The sequence below is a fragment of the Pseudonaja textilis genome, chromosome 1, assembly GCF_049901715.1.
Source record: "Pseudonaja textilis isolate UNSWEBS1 chromosome 1, rPseTex1.2, whole genome shotgun sequence".
Lineage (NCBI taxonomy): Eukaryota > Metazoa > Chordata > Lepidosauria > Squamata > Elapidae > Pseudonaja > Pseudonaja textilis.
In genome coordinates this window covers 49,153,436-49,177,338 of record NC_141990.1, presented here as the reverse complement: position 1 = coordinate 49,177,338, position 23,903 = coordinate 49,153,436, and the positions used below count along the sequence as shown (strand labels likewise).

At 36.1% G+C, this 23,903-nt stretch overlaps 1 protein-coding gene across 3 annotated transcripts in view; it reads right to left on the bottom strand.

Annotated features, from left to right (window-relative positions):
* SPATA17 (spermatogenesis associated 17) overlaps positions 1 to 23,903 on the bottom strand; it is an 86,923-nt gene that overhangs the window by 11,116 nt on the left and 51,904 nt on the right. For all 3 annotated transcript variants that reach the window (XM_087933563.1, XM_026695750.2, XM_087933555.1), the window contains 2 exons: positions 18,816 to 18,964; positions 10,405 to 10,537 (listed from right to left, as the gene is read on the bottom strand). In XM_087933563.1, coding sequence (XP_087789689.1) covers positions 10,405 to 10,537; positions 18,816 to 18,964 — 282 coding nt within the window. The remainder of the gene's footprint in view (positions 1 to 10,404; positions 10,538 to 18,815; positions 18,965 to 23,903) is intronic.

Sequence of the window (23,903 nt, the reverse complement as noted above, 5' to 3'; positions counted from 1 at the left end):
CTTCACTCTCCTGTCCTTCTAAAAAAGGAACTAAAACATGACTCTCTGGCCTTGTGTGTGGAGCCCAAAGGAACATACAGCTGTAAGGCTGGTTGGTGCCCTGAGAGCCCACCCTTTGCCTTTTAAATTAATTTTTAACAGGGCTTAATTATTATTGCCTCCTTCTAAATAATTTTAACTTTGAAATTTTAGTTCTAACATTTTAATTTTTATATATGGTACTGTTTTTAATTCTGTTATTTTATAGTACTGCCCAGAGTCCCTCTTTGAGGGAGATGGAGTTCAGAAATGCAAAAAATAAAATAAATTTAGCAATTAAATCCCCTCATACATTAGGGGTTATTTTAGTAATAACTTAATTTCCTTCTCCCTCACTACATCTTTGTAGGTCTTAATAATAGATGAAAGTGAAAAAAAAAACCCATTGTTTGTACAAGGTAGTTCACAGTCTGAAGCATTGGCTTGAAATACTTTTCAAAAGAAAAGATGTCATGCAATCCTGAAACAAATCTTTTAATGGTTTCTTTCATAAAACACGCAGGCTGTCTGTGAATTCATCAGATATTCCTGATTACAAGTATTCTTCTTTAGCTACATTTCTTTGTTCAGTATTTTGTTGTCTTTAATCTCCAGGTTTTTATTATTGTGTGGAAAGAAAAACTAACAAGGGGCACTTTAGATCAGCATTCTGCAAACTTTCCAGTTTTGCAGATTGGCGGGGGGAGAGGGGAATGGGGTGAGAAGGGATGGTTCTGTGCAAGTGGTGGGCAAGGGCATGTGCACGCAGCTCCATTTGCGCAAGCAGTGGGTATGCGTTCCTGCCACTCATACAAATACAGCTGAGCGTGCATGCACGTAATTGCCCCCACGCCACTTCCGCAGCCTAGTCCATTCCATTCCTTGCGCATGTTGGCATCATATCCTTCTTGGTAAGATGTCAATATGGCTTCTTTATTTTGGCATAATATCAGCTGGAGTTTTTCTTTGGGAACCTCTGGACTTTGAAAACAAAATCTTTCATATAACTTTGTTGGCACTGGATTCCTATTTTATCAAAAGTCCCACCATTGTTAAGAACATACTTACAGTTAGTTACTTTGAAATATGCCTCCTCAGGCAGTGTCATAAGGTGTGAATTTCTGAATTACTGATAATTATTAATTTTATTGCTCCAGATTTTTAGATCTACTTGAAGAAAATGGAAAGCTATCTATAAGTGTCATTTAACTGTAAAAATGAAATCAATGCAGGGAATAAAAACTGTAATTGCCTTTAATTGCATTCATTTTTCAGATTTTAAACATCAGCACTTCTAGAAAATGTAAACCTTTCTGAATCAGAATGTTAATTTTTAAGCCTATAAATGCTTGTAATGTACTATAAATTATAATTTGTAATTTGTAGTACAATACAAATGTTACAAATTAACATTTCATTTTTTAATGAAAGCTGTATTTATATTTTAACATATAGCATTTGTTCAAATTTTAGTTGGTAAGTAACTTGACCCTCTGAAAAAATCAAGTGGAAATGTTATTCTGAATTGCATATAACCATTTTTGAGAATTATTTCCTGCTGAAGTTAAAAATAAAACAAAGCCATACTTGATTTTTCTGAATGAATTTAATCCCAACCACTTATTTAATCTGAAACCTCTTATACTTAGACTATCTATCCTTCGCCCTCATGTGATTATGCCAGAATGTATTGAATTCCAAGAATAACCAATCATGTGCATATATATGAATATGTTCTATTGCTATTGCGAGGTAGATTAAAAGCAGTATATCAAGAGTTATTTTTATTAGTTTTCTACCAAGTGATCAGCTGATAGAAGTAATATATATAACATGCACCCATGCTGACCTACACACATACGTTTGAGTATTTTATCCTAAAAAAGATAATATTTCAAAAAAGAGCCTAAGCTTTGGGGAAAAACCAATTACAGAAACAGCTTTAAAAGTGCCAAGCACCGGGCAGAAGCAATTCTAGATCAGTTTAAAAAAGTGATTGATGAAACTCTAATCTGAGCTGAAGGAACAGTTTCAAGACAAGCTGCGACCATTCCCCACACTTCATTAGCTGCCATAATTAGCCTGGTGTTTCAATTTGTTAGAACTGGTGGGGACAATTTTACTCAGAATACAAACATCAAAAAGCAGGGGCTCTTCGACTCCAGAAGGGCCTGATGAAAGGCTTTCTAGTCCTTCTGTTAACTGAAAGATTAATTACAGCTGATGGGAGGCTGTACTTGGAGTGTCACTCTGTCTCTGTACATTACTTTTAGCATTAGAAGGAAGACATGGTTGACACTGCACTGCTCAGTCAAGCAGCTTCACATCAGGGCACCAAGTCGGTTTTAATATGAATAGTTTTGTATTGTCTGATTGACTTGTTCTCTCCTTTTCAAGGACCTAAGTGCTATCACTAGCTAGACTATCAGCAGAACATAGAACAGGTATAAATTAAAGGACACTGTTAATTTACACCCACATGGACTCAACCTCATTATCATCATAACTTTCTTTAGGAAACTTTTTGAAAACGTCATCAGAACTGACCTGCTCTGAGTAAAATGACAAAAGATGTAATAGAAAATACAGCATTCTTAGAAAGAAAAGGAGAAAAAGGAGAAAAGAAAGAAAAGTAAATAACTTTATATTAACATAATCCTTGCTCAATAAGCAGAACACCATTAGCACAGATGCAAACAGTGAATGGCCTGATTTCTTAGCTCATTTGCATTCTGTGAAAGTTAGAAAATATTGACAGAAATATTGTATGCATGTTTAATAGATCATTTGCCAAACTCTTAGGATGTGTCAATTAAAAATTATTATCTAATTTGGGGTTTGGGGCCATTATTGTCTTTGTTCTGGAATAGAATACAAGACTAAAGCCAAACTACTTCATCAAAAATAGCATAAAATATCCCAGATTCATACCTGAACACTACTCTTATTACGACCAAATAAAATATCCTAAATAAGTACCGTATGCTAGCTTCTCCAGAGTCCTTCATCAGGCTTGTTGACACAAAAAACAGAGGTACCAGGTGACACAGGCCTTAAGAACAAGGAACTTCAAAGTCAATGGTCAACCATTTACCAGTTCATCTATAAGTGTTTCTGGTCATTCTTTTGGGATACAGTATGGAGAGACAGACTATGAAAAGCTCTTGATCCTAATAGAACCGCTTTGTTATCTGCATAGATACAATGATACAGGTAATTCTTGACTTACAACAATTAGGACCATAATTTCTTTTGCTAAGCAAGGTGGTTGTTTAATGAGTCACAACTGGTTTTATAATCTTTTCTGCCACATTGTTAAGCAAATCACATGGTTGTTAAGCAAATTTGGCTTACCCTATTGACTTTGCTTGTTGAAAGTCGACTGGGAAGGTTGCATAAGGTATTCATATGACCCTCGGACACTGCAGCTGTTGTAAATATATGTTAGTTGTCAAGCACCCAAATTTCATCACATGATTGTCAGAATACTAGGAGGGTCCTGTGGGGACACTTTTTTCAGAGTTGTAACTTTAAATGAATGGTTGAAAACTTCATGTAAAGTGAAGTGAGATGTTGTTGAGGTAATTCCCCGTTAGGAGAATGAGCGCATACAGGGAGATGTATTTGGGAGAAGTGTTTGAATAATACACACACAGCACACAGATTCACTGTACAGTAAGTGTCAGTTTTTACTTCCAGAAAGGTTTAAGCAAAGTTCAAAACAAGCAGTCCAAAGTCATTCACAGGTAAGATCAGTCAGTTTTTAGGCCAGGGATAAGCCAATAACAAAGTCCAGTGTCAAAAACCAGTTCAGTATCAGACTTACATCAAATCCAAGAATAGCAGTCAATTAGGAAAAACGGCAATCATCTCCAACAGAAGGAAACAGAGATTCACTCTCTTCTGAGACTAAGACTAAACAACCCAGGTTTCTGGCTCCCTCTTATGGCCATTTGAGAAACCACACCCAATTACACCTTTTTGTATTTCCTTAAAGAGACAGTATGAAAATGTCTATCTTGGTTTATATATTTCCAACCCAAATAGCTGTTAGGTGACTTACATTCCTAACAGATGTCTCTGATGTTAGTTCATATACCTAGAATCCAGTGGTGGGATTCAAAAAGTTTTACCACTGGTTCAGTGGGCGTGGCTTGGTGAGTGCGCTTTGCACGCGTGGATGAATGTTGCATGCATGCATGCACCAAATGTACACTTTGCGCAGGTGCAGAAGTGCTTGTGCAGGTGGAGAGGCATTTGTGCAGGTGCAGAGGCATTCCAACTCACCTCCTGCAAGCCTGCACTCTCCTAGTTACTTCAGCAGCTGCCAGGCGGCACTCTGCTGTGCCGCGCAAAGCAGCTGCGCTTCAAAAGCAGAGGATAAAGGTGAGTATGGGAGCCTGCATGGGCAGGTGGACCCATGAGCAGAGCAGTGCAGAGAACTGGTTCGGTCTCCATGGCTCATCACTGCTACTCGCTTGGCAGAACCGGGCTGAACTGGTAGAACACCACCACTGCTAGAATCCTTGGAAAAGAAAGCAGTAGTTGACCAATCATTGTCAAAAATGTAAGGGAGCTTTAATTCTGATAAACTCCCATGTGCTGGCTAGGCAAATAGCAAAATAAAAGTGAAATATGAAAGTATTTATATCAGTAAAAGTAGAGATGAATTTTATATCTCACTGTGACAAAAAAGGGATGTCACTTTGCACAGCAAAACCTTTAGCATTTTGAGTTTTCATAATGCCATGGGTTTTCTTCTCTCCTGGCCTCAACTGTGGAGCAGGATTTAGCATCCATTGGGACAGCCATAGGATACCCATAAAACAAATCTGGATAACTTTCAAAGAGATAAGAAAAACTTTACACCAGATGCTCCATGAGAGCTCCAAAAAGGGTTTGGCTGTTTGCCAAAATGTTAGCAGAATTGTTAACTAGATATCAAACTTCCTTACTCAATCATCTCAGTTAAGAAGAATCATTTGGAAAGCTGAGATCTTTTTGTATGCTAACCTATCAGAATGCTGATTTTATTTTATAGTAGCTAGCTTTGTTATTAAACACTGGAGGTAGACAACACAAGACATTTATCATACAATCGACAAATCGCTAGTTAGATAGTATAATAAGTACCATATAATTTCTCTTTAGAATCTGCTTATTCTTTGAAATCCGATAGTACTGTTAGAGCACAGAATGTTCTTGCTGAGAAATTACTGAAATAACTGAAAATCAAGTTTTGTTAAATATTCAAATGGTTGCTGACAAACCCTTTCAAATGTTACAAAATGTTGACAATTACTTTTTTCATGCAAATTTCACTGAATGGCTCAGTTCCTTGTAATCATCACTTTATACTCTATCTTCCAAATTATTATTATTTTTGATCCATTATTAACCTTCTAAAAATGCTGTTGGGGCTTGTATATTTGTGCATATTTAGTTTTCTGATTAGGAAACCTGAATCCAATTATGGTAGTACAAACGGACTGTGGTTTTGTTTCGTAGACAGCAAATCTTTTTTTGCTGATTGACCTGTGCAGTTATTGTTTGCTTTGCCACATCCTTTGTCATCAATGAGACTCTCTCAATCACCAGAATTAAAGGTAGAGATAAAAGAGAAGAACGTGCTATATAAAGAGAAGTGCATTTAAAAAAGTTAGAATGCCATAAGTTTTATGTATTAGATCTATGACCAAATCCAGAGCCTATTTTCACTGTATGCAAAAAGATATTTTGGAACCTATTCTGTGGTAATTTTTTTGCAAATCATATATCACATTGGAACTTGATTAAACTATTGTTAAATTTTAACTCTGCAGATAATTAACATAACCTGCATTCTGAAGAATTGCTTTTGTCATTAATTATCTAATGAACTACCAAGATTAGTAATGTGAAAATATTTTTTTTTAATTGCTATTTTGCAACTAGCCTGGATTACATGTACACATACATACTTTTTTTTCCTAAGATTGTTATAAGACGGACTGTTGAAAACATATTTTATCCCAATCAGTGTGTAAAAATAAAATTATCCATAATCACACCGTGTTCCTCTATCATACATATCATACAGTTTAGCTGTAATGATCCCCACACACTACACTCACACATCAATTATGATAATCATAATAACGGTCGTTAAGCTCAATGTTCATTATTATCTGGATGCTGGTGACAGCAGATTCAATCATTGGATGCAACGGGCGGGCAGGCATAGTCCCACCCAAGTTTCTGCAGACAGCGATGTGCCACATTAAGCCTGTGATGTCTTCCACATCCCACTTCATTTCAAAAGCTGCAGATGGTAAAGGTCAACTTTATGTTCTGTGCAATAAGCTTAGGTTCTCTAAATTAATTTGTTTGGAGTACTGGCTATTTTTATACTTTGTAGTATACTAAAATTCTATCTGAAAAAAAATATACAGGAGCAAATATGGAAAAAAGGCTTAGAGCTGGCTAAGTCACCAAAAACAAGGTATATGACATAAAGCACTATTGACAGTAAGATCTTAAATACCACTTCTTTATTTTGGGAGAAAAGGAACATCTCTAAAGTTGCTGCCATTAGCAAGTTATTGGTCTAAAATCTTCATAGAAGTTTCCTTTTTTGTATTAAAGGCTGTGGACTATCATTTCATTTTGATGGATATGAAATTGTAAGCATTTTGACAAGTGGAAGATTACTTAATAGTTCTTATCCCTTAATACTTCATCACAAAACCATTGTTGATTACATTTTTGGTGCCTAATGCATTCTCATTTTGAAAATTTCATACTTCCTGTAAATGTATTATTAATCATTTGGGATTTTCAACCTAAACCAATATACAGATTAGAATATAACTTCCTTTATATTGTGCTTGTCTCTGGATTTTTAAATGAAGTTCTCAGCTCAAAGTCACATCCAAAATTTGTATGTATACTTGTAAAATTTAAAACTACAGAACACTGCACACCGGAACAACTAGACACAAGGTCAGTTTTTCCCCAAACGCCATCACTCTGCTAAACAAATAATTCCCTCAACAACACTGTCCAATTATTTATAAAGTCTGCATTACTATTACTATTAATCTTCTCATCACTCCTTATCACCCATCCCCTTCCACTTGTGACTGTATGTAACTTTGTTGCTTGTATCCTACTGATTTTTATTGACTCCGTTTCCTAGAATGATTTGATTGCTTATTGTACCCTCTGACTATTATTAAGTGTTGTACTCAAGTGTTCTTGATTCTTGACAAATGTATCTTTTCTTTTATGTACACTGAGAGCATTTGCACCAAGACAAATTTCTTGTGTGTCCAATCACACTTGGCCAATAAAGAATTCTAATTCTAATTCCATTCTATTCTATTCTATTCTAAATATTGTACATTGTATAATGTAAAATTGATGGATATTTTGCATCAAAATAAATGCACACTTTTCTATTTTAAACAAAGATTGCAAAATCATATAGAAATTTTATGAAGACATGTAACTGAACATATGGAGATACAGCACTAAGTCTGATTCAAGAAACTTTCTCTAAACAATGCACTTTAATATAAGCAAATATTGTAATTTGTTTTCTTAAGTTTTTGCAGGTACTTACATGTATGGCATTCAGCTTTGTTCGGGTATTTTCCCACGTCATTGTAGTTGTGCTTTTAAAGTTGTAGCAACGTTTCGGCAGAATCTCATCTGCCATCATCAGGCTTCTATACAGAAGCTTTAAAAGCACAACTACAATGACGTGGGAAAATACCTGAACAAAGCTAAATGCCAAACATTGTAATGTATCAATGGCTTATTCTTGTCACAATTCTTTTTGCAGGCATTTACCCTTGATAGCTTTTTACCAATTTACCCTTTGCACCTTTGCTACATAGATTTAAACCTTCAAATTCTTGAAGAGGGAAAACTGAATCTGCAGTTGCTACCATTTTGGCAGGAATCGCTGCGGGGTAATTACAGGTAAGCACAACCCATTGTTTTAATTTTTAGCTTTTCTATTTAATTCTTCTAATTTTAATTGTTTTATAATACTTTTAAATTTTTATTAGAGTGTAAGATCTCCAGAGTCAATGTATGTGAGAGTGGCAGCACATTAAATAAAATGAATAAATAAATAAAATAAGTATATGTTGAAAATATATGTACTATTTGTTTAATAAGGAAGAGAGCAATCATTTAGCATCTTCTGTTGTATTTTTGTGAAAAAACAATCCATTGAACGAAAAGCCATTGTTTGTTTTGGTTCAATGGCAAAGATGGATCAATAAACAATAGTAAAGTTTTTCTCAAGTTGAGTCTGCATTATAGTTATCCATCTGGGAAGTGACTAGGGTATGGATGACTGTGAGTAGACCCTCTCGATCTAGAAGCGGGTGTTCTGACCCAAACCCTTTTCCAATAAAACAAACACGTACCAAAGGGAACATAAATCTTTTAATGATTCTTACGAATCTCCAGTAAAAGGCTGCTGCAAACTAATTAAACTTGACAAGCACAAGCCTCAAAGCACAAGCACAAAACTATGCAAGGCTACCAAGAATAACAGATAAGAAATATTTTACAACACAAGAGTCTTCAAATACCAACTTAAGATACTGTTTTTGCTTCCTATAAAGAACGTTCACTTCACAGCTGGCTTTTATCTTCTTGAAGGAGGGGCCATTACCTTGCAGCCTTACTCCCGAGTCACCGGGTGCTGCTGCAGCTGCTCTTTCCTGTGAGCAGCCCTGTGTGCACGCGCACTTGGCACAGGCTCCTCAGAAACCTCCTCATCACTGCTGCCAGCCCCCACAATCTCTGAAGGCAGCAGTCAACTCCCTAATGGTCCTGGCCCCTCATCTGAGTCCTCGCTCTCCTCAGCCGTCCGCATCTGCTGCCAGCTAACCACAACAGCAGGTGCAAATAGTGGACCACCTGAAGCTGTGCAAAGACCCTTTGGCTATGACTGCTAGCTGCCTTTTGAACAGGAGATGAGAGTTCAAAAGAACTCTCAAATTGCTCATTGGGTCTATTTGGGGTAATTCAACCCATTCAGAACCAAAGATGATAAATCTCCAGTATAAAAGGTTCCCAAACCCAAAGCCACTCAATCTTACTAGGGTTTAGTTGAAGCGTGTTTTCCCCATTCAGACCACTATAGCCTCCAAGCATTGAGAAAGGATATCATTTAACTCAGAAGTAGCAGAGATATAGAACTGGGTGTCATCGTCATTTTGATGATTCCTCACCTCATGGTCAGGATCTCACATATTGACTTCATATAAATATTAAATAGGACCAAAGAAAGTACTGAACTCTGCAGCTTCCCACATAGCAGAAGCAGAAAGCATGACTTCTCACTCCCAACCAATATAAATTGAAACCCTCAGATAATAGAAAACTGTGACCCCTGTCTTCAACTCCCAGAGCTAGCTCAAAAGTATACCATGGAAAGGAAAAGAACAAGCTCCATATTGTATCACCAACGTCCAACTACCAAAGCCAGTGAAAAAAATATACCTGGATTGATGGCATCAAAAACTGCTAAGAGATCAAGTAGAATAAGGATAGATGCACAATGTCCATTCCATTCCCACCAGAGATTACCCAAAAGTGTAACCATACCTTAATCTGGACTGAAAGGAACCCAGAAAGCCCACTTTATCCACGGGCCTCTGAAGCTGCTGCAGAATCTTCATGAAATAGGCCTTAATAGTTGCTGTCATTCATATGGAGTTTATTCCTCATTGGTTTCCAATAGCATTCTAGGCATTTCTTCACCCATTTCACCAAGGAGAGTGAAATGAGTGCAATCCATTCCATGGCTTCAGCTGTCCTCTTGTGCCCTCAAGTGACAACCAGGACCTCAATTGGATCATCAGGAATAATCCCTAGCTAGCTCTGAAACCCATTTGGTCCCTCAGTCACTGGGGACACACTGATCAAAGAGCTATCACCTCTCTGATAGAGCAAGAAAATTTCATGGCCACCAGGAAGTGACAAAGGAGTCAAAAAACCTTCATCACTTCCAGATCACATCTCTACTGTTCTGAGAGGAAGATATTAAGTGTGTGACTACTCTCCCATGCAGGGCCTTGGATGGCCTGGGATAAGCCCAGGTTTGTCATGGGAACCATGAACTCCTGAGCTATCTCAATCCCAACTCCCAGAGAAGGCAGATTGAAGACCCTAGGACCATAAATCTGGGGAATTTCTCTACTACCTATAAAAGTCAAGTTCTATTGTGAAATCTATTTTTTAAAATCTGTTGAAGACATATACATATGATCATTACAGCACAGGAGGTAAGACTAGTTCCACATTCAACTCTTCCCTGACCTTCCTTGCTTTGGCTAGCCTTAAGAAGTTGTATCTTCTCCTTGGTTATCCAATACAGCTCACCTTCTTTGTTATCCATTTCTCTGGGTGTTCTTCCCGGAAATACTTGAGTCCATAATTTGACTGACCATATTTGCTTGCTCTCTGCATGGATGGAATATATTCATCTGGCACATTATATGAAAATGGCATAAACCTGAAAAGTAAAACATTATATATAATTATTTTTCACCTTACCTTACTAATCAGAAAGCATGTATATTAACAATAAGAAAAATGTATTAAAAATAACTTTTTTCTGTCTTAATTATTGATGTTGCTTTATAGTGCTCTACTAATATACCCAACAGTTGTAGTAGTACATTTGCAAACAATACTCTAATAGTACCATTATGCTATGCTACAATAGTATAAACATTAATCACAGAGCACACAATACAAATAAGTTCAGTATTAAATTATGCTCAAGTGCCAATCCTCAGAAGAGAAAAATGAATATATATTTTCATATAAGGAGTGCATCTGTCCTTATGACTATGGTGATTCTCAGTCATCCAGGTCATGGTTGTTTCAAAGGTGTATTTTCAAAAGGCAACTAGACTTCCTTTGTTTTTCCTTGAAGACATTTTGCTTCTCCTCCAAAAAGCTTCTTCAGTTTTAACTGAATGGTGGTGAATCGAAGGATTTATATTCTTTGCAATCATCTGGTTGTTAGCACTCTTCCTGAGAGCTGTTGAGGCCACTTGGAGGTTTATCTGTGCCTTCAGGATCACTTGAATAGTGCAAATGGATATGGAACCTTCTTGGAATTGCTGAAAGGACTATGTCATTTAATCTCATTTTGTTTTCTAAGCTTTTTGCTTTTTTGCTATATTGATAAATTCTTTCATTACTTCCTGCTTGGACTTTTGTGGCATATTTGAATGTAGTTGCCCTTCAAAATGTTCAGAAACTACAGCTGTTTCAAAATATTGCTGCCAAAGTGCTCGCTATATGACTCCTTTATTGCTCCAATAAATAATTACTTTTAGAGCTCTAAACAGTTTGGGATCAAGATGCCTAAAGGATCACCTCCATCTGTAGAAGTGCACCTGCACTTTAAGAGGCCATGCCCATTATTTCATCCAGGTCATGACATTTCTTTCCCTCAGAGATTAATCTAGAATTTTCTCTACTATTAGTTAGTTAGTTTGGTAGGTGTTTGTACGACTTTCCATTAACAGTACTGAAAATAAAAAAGAAGATTCTCTGTTTATTCAGAGGAAGAAGGAAAGGAGAATGAGAAGAATAAAAGCAAGCAAGCAATACAATAAAATAAAACCAGAAACTAAGGTTGGGAGAAGTAGCAGCCAGCAAAAAAAAGAAAAGAAAAGAAAAAAGAAAAAAAAGTCGGGGTGGGGGAGGCATGAAAGTGAAAAGCTGTCCTAAGCAGATACAAAAACTTGAAGGGGTGCGGGGAGATTTGAAAACATAGGCAATAAAGGGAAAGCAAGCAGAAATTAATGGGAGCATGAGATAATGATGGAAATGGAATAAAGGAGAAGGTAGGTATCCCCAAGTTTGGGCAGCATAAAGCAAAGGGAATTGAATCACATTACAGATAGTCAACTTACAACCACAACTGAGCCCAACATTTCTGTTGTTAAGTGAAACATTTGTTAAGTGAATTTTACCCCATTTTACAAACGTTCTTGCCATGGTTGTTAAGTGAATCACTGCAATTGTTACATTAGTAACACGGTCGTTAAGTGAGTCTGGCTTTCCTATTGACTATGCTTGTCAGAAGGTCGCAAAAGGTGATCACATGACACTGGGACACTGCAACTGTTATAAATATGGGTCAGTTGCTAAGTGTCTGAATTTTGATCACGTGACCATGGGGATGTTGCAATGGTCGTAAATGTGAAAAAATGGTCATAAGTTACTTTTTTCAGTCATATTGTAACTTTGTACGGTCACTAAATGAAGTGTTGTAAGTTGAGAACTACCTGTACTTTGACAGAGGTCTCTGTAAGGTAGAGAGTACCAGCAACTTTTATAAACAGTAGAATCAGTAGAGAAGAATTTTGGAAACTATTCTAGTATCCTAGGTAAGGATATAATCAGTTACTTAGCACAGAAATTACTGAGGAAGAGCTAACCTATAACCTCTGATGCTTATTTATTTAAATATTTTCAACATTCACATCATTGATTTATGATGGAACACAATGAATAGAGAGATTCAAGAACAAATAAAACACAATAAATCAAATCAAACAAAAACTAATTGTATCTTCAGGTTTATGTAGACAGGCAGGTCTTAACGAAGTGCTAAAATGTGGCGAATCTTGAATCACTGAAGGAAGAATATCTGACAATTAGGCTGCCAAAGCAGAGAAGGCCTTATGTTCCATCTCCCCATGATGAAATAATGCAGAGAGATCTTTCAGCAGCACTTTATACCTTTGGCAGGTATAAAACAACAAGAATTGCTGAAATGTAAATGATTGAATTTTTACTTTTTTACTCAACACTTAAAGCAGAGCAGAAACCATTGTCCTTTGGTGCAACTGTTTCAGTACGACTGTTTTGTATATCACTTCTGAACAAATCTAACTGCTACATTATATACTATGGGTTGTTATAATTCTTCATCTTTGGCTCAAGAGCTGTGCCATACAGTGCATCTTCCACATTGCATCTCTAAATTTCGCTGAATTGGAATAACTCAGGTGAGTTTTTAAATTCTTCCTATATAAATATTTAAAATGTTATTTTTTGAGAGGTTATGTAGAAAAGTGTGAAAAAGGGGGAAATTGAGGACAGTTATATTTTCTGAAGCATTAACAATATTACAATATATTTGCTGTGTATTACTATTGTAATGTCAATTAAAAAGCCTGCTTATTTTAAAATAGCCTCTTATTTTAATAAACTTACTGAATTTTATGTAAAAATTCTCTGTTGAAATAAATTAATATTTTATCAGCTGTAAATTACATCAATAAACCTTCCTTGTGGAGAAACAAATTGGTCTTTATTAGCATCTGGCCAGTCAAATTGCCCATAAAGCCTTCTAAACCAAGGGCTCTTGAAAATTAACAAAACAATAGCACAGAAGAAGCAGAGCTTTAAATTATACAAAGCTACAGAAGCATGTATATACTCATGGGACAGGTGGCTCTCATAGAAGACAGATTATAGCACTTCCAGGGCTAATTTGCACTTGGGATGGACATCACACACACAAAAAATTAATGTGGCTCCAATGTCCCTGAGTATACATAGGAGGTACAGAAAGCCGGCTGCTCCACTTAGAGTTTTTATCACTTCTGAATTGCATTTTAATAGTACATTTTTCTTCAGTTCAGACATTAAAGAAAATTGGCTCTCTCTAGGGATTGGATGACGACTGAAATGACAAGGCTAGTACTTAGGAATTTGCCTATGGAAGCATGGAATTTAAGTAGTCTAAATATTCAGAAGTTTTGCTTTTTATGATAAGGTGTACATTGCTGCAAACCATCAATGACAATGTTACTTAGTTACTGTAAAAACATGTACTTTACAATAGAAAAGTAGAAACATATACTTTTCCATTATTTCTAGGACTACAGACACTGCTACTAGAAATTAAACTTAAATTTATATTCCCAGGAAGCATTTTATAATAAAATAAACATGGAGAATAGCCAAGATCAAAAAGAGATACTGAAAATACTTTTGGAAAATGAATGAATGATCCAAATGAATGTATATTAAAACCTATAACGAAATGGCTTTCACTAAAGTTTGAACATGAAATCGCCGAAGCAATGGGGAGCCACACTGAATTTAAATGATTTTGAATAGTTATACAGAACCAGATTTTCCTGTTTAGATTTTGAATCAGAATGCTACATACTTCAACATAAAATTAATCTGAACAAATTTAAGATTTTGTGCTTCTAGAAAGTTGCTCCTCAAATAAGTGTAAAAAGACAAGGTGTTTTATTTAATGGTTCTTGGATGGGAATTATATTCTTACAGGATGTGAATTTGTGTTTGGTAAAACCAAACTTCACCAGCATTCAGGTGAAGGATATTGCAATGCTATAATAGCTGCTGAGCTTGCCACATGCACTACATTGTAAAGTGTTCAGATTTTCTGAAATAATGTATAAAGTACTCAATATCAAATTATAAGGGAGCAAAGCAACATTTTATGTAAAAGGTTGCACACATCTGATGAAAACCACAAATGTCCACATAGTAAGTTAGTTGAGAACATTTGGTTAAAAATAAAAACAGAAGGAAATATTACTGATATCATTGTGGAGATCTGTTTCAGGCTACTGAGACAGGTGGAAAACTTAAATAACACCTTGCAGTGTCCACTGCCTTCTGTAATGACACAAAAATGACAACATGCACGCTGTAAATACCATTACATACTTCCATCTTATTACCTGACATAATGTGTGATGGTGTTTTAATTTTCCCTCTCCTACCTGAATATATCTACCATTCTACATTCAAATTATCCAGGAGAAATTTGGAGGGATGAAGAAATTTCAATAATTTTAGTATTTGTCGACAGACAAATTCTACCAATAATAAATAGCTTCATACATTCCAGATTTAGTTTGACATTCATGTAGAGGAAGTCATCAAATTAATTGACAGTAACACACAACAGGATAGAACAGCCAGATTTAGAATAGTCTTGGCAAGCTGGAAAAGTAAGTCCAAGCCAACAAAATATACTTCATGAATTCATTTTAAATTGGAAGAATAAGCTGCATAAATATAATATTCATCTGTAAAGAGCCAAGGAGATGGCCTTGAAAGAAATATTCAGAATCCATTACATAATCACAATGGACACGAAACATTCCTTAAGTCCTGGGAAGGGAGACAGCATTGAGATTTTGGATGATTCTCCTCTTTATTTTCTGGAGTATAAGAGGAAGGATAGGAAAAACACCAGGAGATTTTCAACCATACTTCTACTGCAGCTGATATCAATAAAGTATAATTCTAGTATTCCTGAGGAGCCAATTTCCTGGCCTGAACTACCTAGTTGAACAAGGTTGTCAAACTCGCGTCATCACGACTGTATCACATGACTTATCGTGACTTTTTCCCCTTCACTAAACTGGGCGTGGCTATGGCCAGTGCATCAGACATCTGGTCCACAAGTTTGACAGCCCTGTTTTAGAGCTCACTTAATGAAAACTAATGATCTAAATAGGAGTCAGATTTGCAATACAGTATGTAAAAATCTGGTGATTCTAGATGAGAATAACAGAGGCCTAGCATTCCGATCATCATTTATACTTTTTGTTATGTTTACATCAGGTCTTATATGCTATCCTGACACTGCTATTTAAGGGTATACTATCCTATCATTGCTGTTGAAGGCTATTAATACACATAGATGTGGATATAAGGATGAGTGAAGATGCCTTATTAGAGTTGAAGATGTTTATATTTTTATTGAGGTTAGGAAAGATTAAGAGTTGATAAGGTAGTCATTATCAAATATATGGAGGATTTTCAAACATATGAAGAAGAAAATTTAATTCAGGGAATTCAAACCAATGAGATTACATTATAATAGAAACTATTTCTGCCAAAGATTAAAAACTATTTCTGCCAAATGATAGAAAATTCTGGTTATATAACATTTACATTATTGCCCAGTTATCAGTTTTTAACATTGCATACTTCTCATTTTCTGATATTAAACTAAAAATCATGAGGCTGTTTGATTGTAATACCAGTTTACAGGAGAAGCAAACGTTTCAGATAAAATGCAGCTTAGTTCTATCTAATCAAAAATAACAGAGACCTCTTAATTGCAGACAGTTCTAGAGTTCCTTAATTATAGAGAGGCTTATTATCTGCATCCCCAGTGTTATAAAATACCAGAACTTCATTAGAAAAATTAAGGTGGAAAAATGAAGGCACTACTTTGTATATTTCCAGTGGAAATTAGCTAGAAGATGCAAAGGAATACTGGATCAAAAGAGGGTAATCATGCTTAACTGTGCCCTAGAGCACCAGCATTTATAATACGATTTGCTCAGTAACTACCATTCCTATTACTGCTTGTATGGGGTATTCTGTGTTAATGGGGTTAGCTGATTTAGTATTGTAACTTAAAAAGGCTTCGCTGATTAATAAATGTCACACACTGTGCTAGTAATTAAAGTAAATGGAAGAGTTACAAACAGAATGTTGAATGGTTAAAGCATTATCTGAAATATATGATAATCCCTATTTATCAGAGTATAGAAGTAGTCCAGAAAATATTCAAATTGCTAAAGTTAGAAAGCATCTTAAAAGCTAGGCATCATTTGCAAAAATACCCTGATATGTGAGATTGGTTCAACATAGTATTCAGTATTGTTGTTATTTTTACACATTCCCTTTGCTCTTCAGTCCTGTAAACACAAAGCTAAAATCTCAAATAATTTGTCCAAGGGAAAATAATACACACTTGGAAATATCTCATACTACATAAAAACAATATGGGCAAATAACTTTTGGATGAATGGTTCTCAAAAACTGATATAGGTAAAATACTTACACAATATTTTGACATGATCTATTTTGAATAGAATAGAATAGAATACTTTATTGGCCAAGTGTAATTGGACACACAAGGAATTTGTCTTGGTGTCAGTATATATAAAGAAAAGGTACATTTGTTAAGAATCAAGAATCATAACGTACAACACTTAATCACAGTCATAGGGTACAATCAACAATCAAATCACACTAGGAAACAGTCAATATAAATTGTAAGGATACAAGCAATAAAGTTACAGTCCTACATCCACAAGTGGGAGGGGATGGGTGATAGTTTTGCAAGATTAATGGATCAAATACAGGTTATTGTTATTTCATATCCCTTCCCTGCTCCTAAGTAAGTCCAGTGATAGATCTGGTCTCCAATCAACTGGAAGTGGTAATTAGTACTATCAAAACAGGCCAGGCCTACCATTATTAAAAGGCAGATGCTTCATGTAACTGATCATGCTTTGAAAATGAAGAAATTTATTGTTGAAGTTATTATTATTTGGATTGAAAAACAAAGTTGTTTAATTTTATATCTCAAGTGCAAAAATAGTATTGATTTCCCTGCACACTAAATATTATGATGAGGGAAGCATTATTTGTTCTTCTACCTGAGCAACTAAACATTTGAAGTTGTTCTGATGCATACCCACATGGATTGAAACATTTGGCTGTGCTAACTATCTTTGAAACGTTTGCTACCGCAAAATCCTATGGTAACTAAAAACAGAATTAATCCTTCAGATGTAGCCCTAAAGAAAGAATGAGGCACAGTTCCAGTTAAATCCATATTAGACTAGAAATGAAATTTTCATATCTAAGGGTTAATAATGTCTTTCTGAACATCTTATTTTGAAAGATCCATTATACAGTACGTCTATGATAAAATTCACTTAATAACCTAAGACAGGGGTGGGATTCCACTGGTATAACAACCAGTTTGGTGACTGCATGCTTTGCGAGTGCTCTGCATTTTAAAAAGCTCTAATACTTACCTTGTACTGCAGTCCCTGTGAATAAAACAGTTGAGGCGCAGCAAACCACTCTGCCTTGTGAATCAGCTGTGCTCTAACAAAAGGAAATAAAGCACAGGACAGAACAGTGGTGGGTGGGTGGGCCCACATGCCCGTCGCAGCAAACTGGTTTGCTGCCAGCTAATCTTTGGAGCAAGGGGTTTGCCCAAACCGGTCTGAACCAGTAGAATCCCACCCGTGACCTAAAATATTCTGAAAGTTAAAATATCATGAAATGTTAAAACAAAGGGAGCATGAAATGTTAAAACAAAGGGAAGTGTTCCTATGTGAACAATGGAGTTATACAGCACATGACTGGGTCTATGCAGAAGATAAATGGGATATTTAAGTTACAAACAGGCTTAGATGAACAATGTTTATATAAAGACATCTATATTAAGAAACTTAGCTTAGTATTAATTTTTTTAATGAATAATTGCTCAATTTCCAATCCTGATCAATTTCCCAACAACACTTTCTTAAATATCACCTGTTAACGTGCATGCTTCTTATAATACAAATGAATATATAAACTGAGTGAGGTTATGGGCTGATACCGAAAGCTTTGTTGGAGTTGCTGACAGAGTAATTTCTCAGGAATATTTAATTTATTCGATCATGCTTAATGCTGTAAAAGAATTTGTTGATTAAAGAAACTACTTGGTATTTTCATATTTATGCACATAATTGGAGTTTTCTAAGATATTTCCTATATTTATATTGTGAGTTATCTATAGCTTGTTGAATGGGTCACATGCAATCAATCAATCAATCAATCAATCAGAATACTACATAATAATAATCCAACCAATGAATCAATCTGTTTAGAAAGCACAGATTTTGTCTGTATTCATTCCAAATAAACTGAACAAGTTTAAAGTATAATAAATAAAACAGAAAAGATAAATCACATACTTTTCATCCTGTATTCGGTTTCGCCATTCTTCTTGTCTTTGTTTTTCTTGGGCAAGTTGAAATGAACTACTTGAGGCTACCACCTGCACAGATGGTTCCAAGGGTTTGAACCGTTGCTGGAGTACATCAACAGTATCACGGAAAGGTCCCTGAGGGTTTCAAGTGAAATATTTATTTTTGCCTTCTTTTATTTTGGAGGAGCTTAGATTGTATACAGAGAAGAAATAATGTTTGCAATTAATAACTTCATTTTAGAAATCTCCATCCAACATCTGAAATTAAGACTACCATGAAAGATTAACCTTGTAGATGCTAATAATTTCTAGAAAGAGAATCATGAGATTTTCTTAAAATAAAAATAATAATGTCCCAAAGTGCGGGGTGAATCTTGTTGTTGAGTCTGAGGTGAAGAGTGAGTGTTGGTTTGACTCAGCAACAAGATTCACCCCACATTTTGGGACAAATCCAAACAACTCGCTGTTTGGAGAGCCGAAACACAGACCACCCTCAAGACAGACACACATACCAACAAACTCAGAAAACTACAAAAACGCCAGAAACAAACTCCTCCACCCTCACAGCTACACATGAAACAAACAGTGCACTACTTCTCAGACAAGATCCTCACCAAAGCCAAAACCAATGTGCTTTCGAAAGGATTCAACTTTACTGTCACTCCCAAACACATCTCCACAGAAACCATTATATGCGGAGTTGAAACCAGCCTGACCAAAACCAACCCTGATGATGCTAACAGAATCAGACTCAAAATCACCAACATCCTCTGCACCAGCAAACCATCCAAAAGCAACTTATCCAAAGAAGAACAAACTGCACTACTTAACCTGAAAGAAGACACCAGCATAATAATCCTACCAGCAGACAAGGGCAACACGACAGTGTTTATGAACACATCTGACTACCAAACCAAGCTAACCAACCTACTCCAAGACCTCACATACAAACTTCACACCCTCACTAACGTATTAATTTCCAACGGATTCCAAAGAAACACTATCACCAATCTAATCCGAAAAGAGATACCCACCAAAAAACCAAGACACAGTGTTCAAGACAACGATATCGCACTCCTCCCCTACATCAAAGGCACCACAGACAAAATCAGCAAAATTCTCCACAAACACAATATCAGGACAGCCTTCGGCACTGACCAAAAAATAGCCAACATCCTAAGAAATGCCAAAGACAAGATCCAGCTAGAAAACCAAGGAGTTTATGAAATACCATGCAACAATTGCCCATTGGACAAACCAACAGGAGAATAAATGCACACATCGCAGAACACAAAAACGCAGTCAGAAGAGAAGAAAATACTTCCTCCCTCTTCCAGCACCTTAAAGCCACAGGACACGAAATTAATTTCGAAGGAACCAAATTAATATCCAACACTGAACACTCCAGCAAGAGAATAATCAGGGAAGCCATCAACATAGAGAAACACCCCCATAACATGAATAGACGGGATGATACCTCCCGCCTACCAGACATCTGGAAGCTAGCCCTCACCAACAAATGAGTCCCAGCCATGAAAACCAACACCAGATCCAAAACAACACGGGACACCACCGCCAATCCCCCTTATCAGACCCAGGCCCAAGCCCATCCTATAAACGAAGGACAACCACCATCCAGAAAACAGACATTGGCTGCTTCGCCAGCTGTTGCACCCCCGACCCCAAAAACAAACAAGCTGACACATGCCAAGAACACAGACCCAAAACCCAAACTCGAAGCCAGACTAAAACCCAGAATGTTACATCACAGCCACCCACTCAGGATATCACATCAGAAAACTCAGGAAATTACACCACAAGAACTCAAGAAGTTGCAACACAGCAAATGACCCAGGATATCACAGCACAAGACCAAGGATACCACAGCAATAAATCTCACAAGGTCATCACACAACCCATTACCCAAGCTGTTACTACACAGGAGGCTAATGGAAAAGAGATCAAAACACAAACGACCTAGGAGATTACAACGCAGGACCCAGGATATCACAACAAAAGAACTTGCAAGCCCATCACACAACCCATTACTCAAGCTGTTAAAACACGAGAGGCTAATGGAAAAAAGATCACTACAAAACAAACAACCCAGGAGATTACAACACAAGATCCAGGATCAACAACAAAACTCACAAGGCCATTACACAGCCCATTATACCAACATCAACTCCATCAACCAATCAAGAGGCAGCAGTGCAGCCAACCAGCCCAGCACACCAGCCCGCAATGTTTCGGCAGAATCTCAAACACAATACAGAAGCCTGATGATGGCAGATGAGATTCTGCCGAAACGTTGCTACAACTTTAAAAGCACAACTACAATGACGTGGGTAAATACCCGAACAAAGCTGAATGCCATACATGTAAATACCGAAACTTTATATATATATAATATATATATATATATATATATATATATATATATATATATATATATATATATATAAATATATATATATATATATATATATATATATATATATATATATATATATATATATATATATATATATATATAAATATATGTATGTATATGTATATGTGTGTGTATATGTGTGTGTGTGTGTGTGTGTGTGTGTGTGTGTGTATACTGTAATTGCATTCAGCTATGATTAGTTCTTTGGTTTGTAGTTATCAATGGTGATATTTGAACATATGAATGGTTTATAAACTAATCCCTACATTTTAGTTTTCTGTAAAAAGACATTGTCAGACCTTGTAAAAATTCCTTATATCACCTCTTGCCGTTAGGTAATTGTGAGTATAAATTCACCAAGACTATCATTAGCACTATAACTTGATACCATTTACAGTCAGCTGTGACTTTGCTGAGCCACTAATTACAGCCTCTTTCCTTTTTAGCCACTGTTGTTCTACTTGTGAAGTAAAGAAGCAAATTCCCCTCCTTCCAAAGGAAGTGAAGGCAAAATCCTAATCATGCCTCTTCTTCTGAAGGATCTCTTTAAATAGGTTATCACTAACAAGTCACAGCTGGAGTTACTGCAAGAATTGAGTGAAGACTGCAGGGCTAATAAAAAGAAATGATTCACGCCTCATTTATGTTCACTTATGTTTTACATTAATAGAAACCAATAATAGGAACCAGTTACCATAAAAGTCATGGACCATAAATAACACAAATGGCAAATAAGTATCATCTAGTACTTTTCACAGCTGGACAAGAGGATTGCTATATTTGAAAGTTGTTAATGGATTTTTACTGGAACTTTACTTTTTAAAGGCACAAACAGCATTCAGATTCCATTGACAATGTCAATAACTACAGTACTTATGTATTGTGCAAGATTTCTTCTGCACCCCAATTAGTTTACTTCTAGATTCACTATGGAACCCCTTCAATACTTTTAAATGATTATAGAAGAAATTTAAAAGATGGGAGGGAGATGCAGAGTTTAGTTAGTGGTATAAAATAATACACATTTATTAAAATAGTTTGGAAAATTTGCATCTGAGAACAATCAGTAAAAAGAAAATTAACTGACTATCTGACTGTACTATATAGAATACAAACTGAGAAACATATTACAAAACAAAAGGGGCTTTTGGTTTTTCGTTTTATTTTTGTAGTTCAAAATCCATCCAATTCTCCTAATGTGACATTTCAGAATAAATAGTACAATTCACCACAGAAGCAAGGTTGTCATGGAACAGAGTGGCAATTCACAATCCATACAGTAATATTAAAGCTGCATGGATAATGCCTGCACTTTTTAAGACAAATTACATAACATAGATGTGACTGAAAAAAATCCTGAGATTACATTTATTTATAACACACATCTGGCAAAATATTCCTGTACTGAATCTTATTTCTATAAGCCATTTTGATAGTTGCCTGTTGACATTCAAATTATTCATCATAGGTTGACTTTTAGTTGACAATTATGAATATGTTGCTTATTTAACATTAGCAATGGTATACTGAAACGGGGACCTGGCTTAATCCTGAATTTCCCAGTGCTGAAACTGTAATCCATGGAGTTGAATCATTGGGTTATCCAGTCTAATTGGAATATACTGGCCCTTCAAATGTTGAGGTATAAATTTGTTACTACTTTCTCCCTTGTACCTTTTTAACTAAAAATGCCAAGGGATGAATCTGAGACCATTATCTCAGAATCCATGGCTAGAGACCAGAAGAGGAAAACATTTCCTACAATTGTTTTCACTGAACATTGTTGAGATCATTAACTCTGCTACACTGTGGTTTTTATTTTCCCCTGAATCCCATCTATATTAAAAATTAGATTTGGCAAATACTGGAATTCATAATGCCACTTTTGTGGCCTTGACAAATTCAATGAAGTACAGAAGAATTCAGTAAAAGAGTATGAGAGATAACAACAAATAATGTTTTGGGAGTGCAGTTAAGGGAGGAAGTATATGATTCAACAGTAAGAATATTAAGGCAAGAATGTGCCTTTTCTCCTTCATTACTTAATATAGAAAGATCGGTTGTCATGATGTATAAAGAATGCTAGTGGTGATGTTAGAAATTTCTCTATTGGGGACATACTTTTACATAGTGGATGCCATATTGAGAGCTGAAAATCAAACTGATTTGTAGCAAATGTCTGATAGAGTGTATGATTCAATATGGACGTGAAAATTAATGTATCAAAACTATGTGTTTGATAATAAAAATGGGTACATAATTTCAAAGCATACAAAATAGTGAAAAACAAGGGAAAGTCCATGAATTAAATACACCAGTTCTTGCTTTACAACAATTGGGACCATATCACTTAGTGATGGCAATCCTAGTTGCCCATTCTAATCCCAGGACCATGTGGGTTGTTAAGCAGGAAGAGGCCCAGGCAAAGGGAATGGTGGGGGGGGGGAGGAGGGCATTGAAGCCACAAATGTGCTGCAGCTGGGTGCCAGGTTGAGAAAATGGGGCAATGGGGCTGCAGGTGGGCCAGCAAAGGCCATGGGAAGATCCGAAGGAGTAGATGAGCAGGTCATAGGTCAAGGTAGGTGGGGGGAGTGTTATGGGTGCATGGGCACCATAAAGTGCAGGAGACTAGTGAGATGC